Source organism: Nerophis ophidion, linkage group LG16 (assembly GCF_033978795.1).
Source record: "Nerophis ophidion isolate RoL-2023_Sa linkage group LG16, RoL_Noph_v1.0, whole genome shotgun sequence".
NCBI lineage: Eukaryota > Metazoa > Chordata > Actinopteri > Syngnathiformes > Syngnathidae > Nerophis > Nerophis ophidion.
The window spans coordinates 35110540-35118060 of record NC_084626.1 but is presented as its reverse complement, the minus strand read 5'-3'; the positions used below and the strand labels follow the sequence as shown (position 1 = coordinate 35118060).

At 40.2% G+C, this 7521-nt stretch overlaps 1 protein-coding gene across 1 annotated transcript in view; it reads right to left on the bottom strand.

Moving 5' to 3' along the window:
• Nucleotides 1-1391: 1391 nt before the first annotated feature.
• The window catches only part of fam83c (family with sequence similarity 83 member C), a 30209-nt gene continuing 24079 nt past the window's right edge, over nucleotides 1392-7521 (bottom strand). The window contains exons 6-7 of the mRNA XM_061874979.1: nucleotides 6193-6420; nucleotides 1392-3284 (exon numbers count right to left, since the gene is read on the bottom strand). Coding sequence (XP_061730963.1) covers nucleotides 2459-3284; nucleotides 6193-6420 — 1054 coding nt within the window. The 3' untranslated portion in view covers nucleotides 1392-2458. The remainder of the gene's footprint in view (nucleotides 3285-6192; nucleotides 6421-7521) is intronic.

Below are 7521 nucleotides of genomic sequence, written 5' to 3'. Positions count from 1 at the left end.
CCACCTCATCACAGGGCCAACACAGATAGACAGACAACATTCACACTCACATTCACACACTAGGGCCAATTTAGTGTTGCCAATCAACCTATCCCCAGGTGCATGTCTTTGGAAGTGGGAGGAAGCCGGAGTACCCGGAGGGAACCCACGCATTCACGGGGACGACACACAAACTCCACACAGAAAGATCCCTAGCCTGGGATTTAACCCACGATACTTAATTTAATTAACGCAACCTTATTATTGAACTTTCACATCTACATTTATTTTACCTTAACATTTATGATGCCGTATCATCATAACTTATAATCGTGGTAAAACGTTTACATGCACTTGTAAAGAATATTATGTCATTGCTGTTTTTAGTTTCCACAACTCTTATTTTTTTTGTGATGAAGTGATTGGAGCACATACTTGTTGGTCACAAAAAGCATTCATAAAGTTTGGCTCTTTTATGAATTTACTATGGGTCTACTGAATATGTGACCAAACATATTGCTGGGTATTGTGGCTAAACAGCTATTTTTTTGTTTCATCTGACATCACATGGACCTTCTGGACAAAAAGTTTGGCCACAATATCCAGCAATATGTTTGGATGAGAAAAGTTGAGGCCTTTAATCCCAGGGAGTGGTAGCATTATGCTGTGAGCCTGTATTGCTGCCAATAGAACTGGTGCTTCACAAATAGTAAATAGGACAATGAAAAAGAAGGATTACCTCCAAATTCTTCAGGACAACCTAAAATCATCAGCCCGGATGTTGGGTTTTGGGCGCAGTTGGGTGTTCCAACAGGACAATGACCCCAAACACACGTCAAAAGTGGTAAAGGAATGGCTAATTCATGCAAGAATTAAGGTTTTAGAATAGCCTTCCCAAAGTCTTGACTTAAACGTGTGGACAATGCTGAAGAAACAAGTTCATGTCAGAAAACCTACAAATTTAGCTGAACTGCACCAATTTTGTCAAGAGGAGTGGTCAAAAATTCAACCAGAAGCTTGCCAGAAGCTTGTGGATGGCTACCAAAAGTGCTTTATTGCGGTGACAGCTGCCAAGGGACATGTAACCAAGTATTAACATTGCTGTATGTATACTTTTGACCCAGCAAATTTGGTCACATTTTTAGTAGACCCATAATAAATGCATAAAAGAACTAAACTTCATGAATTTTTTTGTGACCAACAAGTATGTGTCCAATCACTCTATCAAAAAAAAAAAAAAAAAAAAGATTTGTAGAAATTATTGGAAACTCAAGACAGCCATGGCATTATGTTCTTTACAAGTGTATGTAAACTTTTGACCGCGACTGTACACATATGAATGAAAAAAATAAATAAAAAAACAAACCCCCCCCCCCCCCACCTGGTTACCAGAGATGATATTTGAAAGTGCGTACAAAGAGTCATAGCTTTATTTCATTTCAATGTTCTTGAGCTTACAAAAGGAACTCACATTTTCCAGTAGTATAAGATTTTGTGAAAATATGTAAGTGTAGAATATATGTTTGATCAGTGTCCCTGTGCTGCACATTACCTCCGCTAAAGGGCGAAGTGAGGCAGATTGCGGTATGTTTGTCAACTCCATCATGAGTCCAGGAGGAAAACATGGATTTTCAGTGTGCTCCACGCAGCGGAGGCAGGACAAAGGCTGTGCCATTTGTTTTAAAAAACTGAGGTCTTCAGTTTTGTTGCCATAACGCCAATATATACCTACATTGATACACTGTACACTGTACACATTAACATATAAAATACAGTAAAATAATTATATGAAACCGTAGTAAAAAAAGAACTTGCTTTTTGTATCCACATGGACAGTTTGCATTCTAGAAGGGAGGGTGAGACAGTCTTAAGGGAAAATGGAAGTCTCAATAATGACACCACGACGCTGCTCATTTATCACTGTCTATTTCAAAAGAGCAGATCCTTTCGCATGTTCAACAATACCATCCTGATCTTTATGATGGTGAGCATTTGTCTTCATTCGGAGCATTTCACACAGTCTAACTTTACTTCCACGGCAAGGACTATCCTTTTCTCTGACGCAAAGCTTGTGTATGCCTGACATTTGGGAGACATGATGGATAGCAAAAAAATTTATGAAAAAAAAAAAAAAAGTGACTCACGACTTGCGTCTTTTTCCGCCTACGCATTTTTTCACCGTGCGCACACAGGTCTAACTATTTCTTTCTGCACACTAGTAATCATTTACAGGATCGTGTTATAACCACGAAACGTAAAGCAAGGACTGCCTGTATATGAAACAGAAAGTTAGATCACAGTAATGCAAAGAGAAACACCGGTAGCCTGGGCAAAATTCTTATTTTACAAGTTGACATTAAAGTCCTCACAGCTGAAACGATTAGACAAACGTGATGTCATCCAAATTCAACACGTTGACGTCCACAACTTATTTTCAACCTTCACGTTGGGGATCATTGGAGACGTTTGTCCATGCGGTTCAGTTGGGGCTTTTGAGCTCGAATCGGCTGTAGACCTGTTTGTTCTTCAGCTTGTTGTACTGGTTCACCAGGTCCAGCTTGCTGTGACCAAGCGTCATACGCTTCTCGTCCAGCCTGGTCATCTGTGCCACAGGTGACACGGGCGACACAGGAGAGGGAGGCAGTGGCGGTGGAGGTGGGGATGGTGGCGGTGACGGAGGCGCCTTTTGGCTCTCCGGTACGGTTTGTGTGAGGTCAGGTCCACCTCGTGCCACGTTTCCGAGAGGCGACTGCGATTTGAGGAAGTTGTATTGGTCTTTGTCGGGAGGTGGCGTGAAAAAGTCAGGTAATTTATTGAGGAACTGGCTGGACGAGCCCTTTTGCTTGGTGCCCAGTTTAGTCTCGCTGAGCAGAGTTGTAGTCCTGGTTGGATTTAAGCGTGCAGGGGTGGTGCCGGTGTACATAATCGGTTTGTGCTCGTACAATCCCAACGCCTGAAACTTAGAGGTGGTACCGGCAAAATGTGACCACTTGAGGTCTGTCGGGTAGTTTTTGGTCCAGTCCGTAGAGTAGCCTCCGGTAGTGCGCTCCAGAAGCGGACTGTGATTGACCACTCCGTTAGCAGAGACTCGTGTTGATGGAGAGATGTTGTTCTGATGTGCCAGGTTTTGGACTCTGCGCTCCCCAATTTGCCTCTCAGGGTTCAGATGAGAGTTACTCGGCTCAAGTTTGTCTTGACCTTGACTGACCATGTAAATGGGGTTGGAGGTCTGTCCGGGTGCCGCCTTTATACTTGATATGCTATTACTTGATTGGCTGCTTGAGTTATCAGAACTCGTCCTCTGCCTGCAGGGGGAAGGACACGATTAGCATGTGTTAGCAAGCACAAAGCTACCACTGAGCTAGCACACAGTCAGAACATGATTAACTCTCAGGAGTGCACAACCTTGTATCCACGTTCTATGCAAGCGCAGCATGATGATACATCCACACTCTGTTTTAATCAAAAGACCAGACTTACACTCTATTCATGTCTTTAAATGATGAAAATCATGTAAGTAAATCGAGACCTATGATCGGTAACTATCATCCTAATTGTGTTAGTGTCATCGTTTTAAAAACATTTGTTTTAGAACGGTACACGCTATTTGTTGTGTACATAGTCAATTGTACAATTGTACCTGCCTGAGGCATTAACTAAGCTAACTAAATTTGTGCATGAGTTTTTGCATTGCACATTTTATATTTGCATTCTAGGTAAGAAGCATATGTGGGTAGAATAGCCAAGAATTGCACTCAAGTAAGAGTACTTTAGAGTAATATGACTAACAAGTTTAAGTAGGAAGATTGATTGATCGATACTTTTATTAGTAGATTGCACAGTTCAGTACATATTCCGTACAATTGACCACTAAATGGTAACACCCGAATAAGTTTTTCAACTTGTTTAAGTCGGGGTCCACGTTAATCAATTCATGGTACAAATATATACTATCAGCATAATACAGTCATCACACAGGCTAATCATCATAGTATATACATTGAATTATTTACATTATTTACAATCCGGGGGGTGGGATGAGGAGCTTTGGTTGATATCAGTACTTCAGTCATCAACAATTGCATCAACAGAGAAATGTGGACTTTGAAACAGTGTAGGTCTTACTTAGTAGGATATGTACAGCCAGCAGAGAACATAGTGAGTTCAAACAGCATAAGAACAAGTATATACATTAGAAGTACATTTGATTATTTACATTAGGTTATTTATAATCCGGGGAGATGAGATGTGAATGGAGGAGGGTATTAGTAAAGGGTTGAAGTTGCCTGGAGGTGTTGTTTTAGAGCGGTTTTGCAGGAATACAGAGATGCACTTACTTTTATACCTGTTGGGAGTGCATTCCACATTGATGTGGCATAGAAAGAGAATGAGTTAAGACCTTTGTTAGATCGGAATCTGGGTTTAATGTGGTTTGTGGAGCTCCCCCTGGTGTTGTGGTTATGGCGGTCATTTACGTTAAGGAAGTAGTTTGACATGTACTTCGGTATCAGGGAGGTGTAGCGGATTTTATAGACTAGGCTCAGTGCAAGTTGTTTTACTCTATCCTCCACCCTGAGCCAGCCCACTTTGGAGAAGTGGGTTGGAGTGAGGTGTGATCTGGGGTGGAGGTCTAAAAGTAACCGGGCTAGCTTATTCTGGGATGTTTGGAGTCTAAATTTGAGGGTTTTGGAGGTGCTGGGCTACCAGGAGGTGCAAGCTTAATCGAAAAAGGGTTGAAAGAGAGTTCCCGCTAGAATCTTCAAGGTGCTTTTGTTGACCAAAGAGGAGATTCTGTAACGGAATCTCGTTCTTTGGTTAACCTTTTTGATTACCTTGGTTGCCATTTTATCACAGGAAAGATTAGCCTCTAGAATGGAACCTAGGTAAGTGATCTCATCTTTCCTGGTGATAACAATGTCACCCACTTTTATAGTGAAGTCATTGACTTTCTTAAGGTTGATATGGGACCCAAATAGGATGGATTCGGTTTTAGCTAAGTGTAAAGTAGTCATCCATATACAGTAATTACTTAAGCGTTCAGTGAAAAACTATATTGAAGTACTGAGTAACTGGTTTGAAACTTGTAATTTATTTAGTAGCTTTTTTTTTTTTTCAAATGGTACTTGCATTACAACCGTAGTTGGCGTGTGTGTTACTGATAAACTACTACAGCATGTACTGTTCCACAAAAGATGCACACTTAACAGTCACTTATGATATCATAATAGGGCTAATGTGCAGCTAAAACATAAAACAAACATTTACAACATATCACAACATATTTTCGTCAGTTGGAAATAGAATTCTCATAGAAGGAAATGTGAACATTTCTACTGACGCAGATGATATTAGTTATTTTTCCTAGTTTGTAAAGTAAACACTGCTTGATAAAAAGGAATAAGCGGTAGAACATGGATGGATGGATGGATGGACACTGCTTGATGCCTCTTAAAATATGTCACTTTTGAGTGCTGTCCTGTGACAGCCAGGCTCTGTTTGATTGGTGAAATGCGGTCAAACATCACTACGTATTTGCAGTCAGTCATCAATGGATTTACAAACGTAAATAAATATAGCAATGGGAATGAAACTCAATGAAACAGAGTAAAGTAGTGTTTCGTCTGCACAAAAATATTCAAGTTTGTTGCAATAAAACTACTCGTACAAGTACAATCTATCCAAAAAGTTACCTGAGTAAATGGAGTAAATACTAGCGTTATTACCCACCTCTGGTTATTAGAAAGGTTTGACATGATATTTTTCCATTATAAAAATTCAAATTTCTTCTACTTCGATAATTGGTCTTAGGGTGATTTTAGGCCATGTGTTAATAGAAATGAAAAAAATGACTGTAATGTCGCATGTGTGGTTGAAATGGGGAAAAAAAGGAAACCAACTGATGCAAAATAAAACATTTTTAGAAATTATGTAATATCAAAGGTTTACGCAAAAAAAAAAATCCTAGCCTGAACTCCAAAGGATGAATCAGGAACTATCTGGTATTGTGTGGAATATTTTGTTTCAGAAATGCTTAACAAGTTAAATTAACAACAAGTGATTACATTTATGATTAAATCATGAAAAAAACCCACAAGTTTCTATTCAATACAAAAAAGCTTGTTTTCAATATGGGTTGACAGTCTGAGTAAATACTTTGTTGTGTTTAGGAGTTGTATCTGATTACAAAAAATCTATGTCAAACAATCTTGGTACCTGTCTAAAAGTAGATTGGCTTTCATGAGCGGAATGTGCCCCATGACCATCTGCGGGGTCTGGTAGGGCGGGAAGTATGGAAGACCCTCCTCCTCCTCGTTATAGAAACAGTCGATGATCTCTGAGTCGGCATACAGGCAGCGGAACTCACGGTCAAAACTTTCCGTGATGCGACCCGAGAAATGCATGACCATGTTGCTGTGCACCTGAGCAGACAGCCAGGTGAAACTGCACAATAAACACACAACATCAATATTAGAATTGTATCCAACATTGGAATTAAGCACAAAGAATGATGTCACATGCGTGATTCACTAACAACATCATTATCATTATCTGCTTCATTGTATCAGCCGCTATTAGATGATAAAGGTGTTAGCCTGTGACTAAAATTTGCGGTTTTGTTGATTTGATGAAAAAAATCCAATCACGTGTCTCCTCTGTGGCGTGTGCTGTGATGCATGAAGACAAAAAAAATATTATGTCAAATCCATTAAACTTGATGGCTGACTTGAAGGAGTATTGAGTGCAAACGCTGTAGAACCGGAATGGCGACTCGTCACACATGTAATCGACTGACAACAACTTTGCCTCACTTATGCACGCTACTTAATTTGCTCTGCATCAGGGCTGGGAGGGGCCTGATGTGCGTATGGGTAGTGGGGCTCGTAATAATTTAAAGGTTTTTTGACTCAACTATTAATTGTTGAAAGGTGTTCATTCACATGATGGTGCGCACCTGGACAGTTGTATTAACATGCAAAACTGCTCAAGGATAATGGACGCCCATCTTTCTTCTTGCATAATCCCACTTTGGTCATGTGACCCCCAAAAGAGAGTGGTGTAGGCATCATTGTGATTAAATACATTTTGGATTTCAACTTGAGCTTTCCTTTATTTGATGAATGAAATAGATGATTGATTATCTATAAATTTGTCTTATTCAGTAGTCGGAATGAACCAATCACATGAAATCATATTGATGTTTGAAAGTAAGCCGGAAGTGAATATAAGTATATGAATGAAGAGTTGGACACATATGCTGAAATGATTGGCGGGACACTCCCAAATTGTCAAAGTATGTAATTCTAGAGGGGGAGGGGTTGGGTCAGTCAACGCCTCTCCACACCTTGCCCTTCATTCCCGCACCTGTGAAGTGAGTCACGGCTCAATCGCAATTCTCCGGTAAACAGAAAGTAGGCGGATCACTGAAAATGGTAGCCGTGATGATCATATACTTCTTTTAGGAACCTGTCAGACCTCCAGTCCAACAGGAAATACAAAAAATATTTTGTCTTCTTTGCATGTTCGTGCTACCAAGTGGAGTGT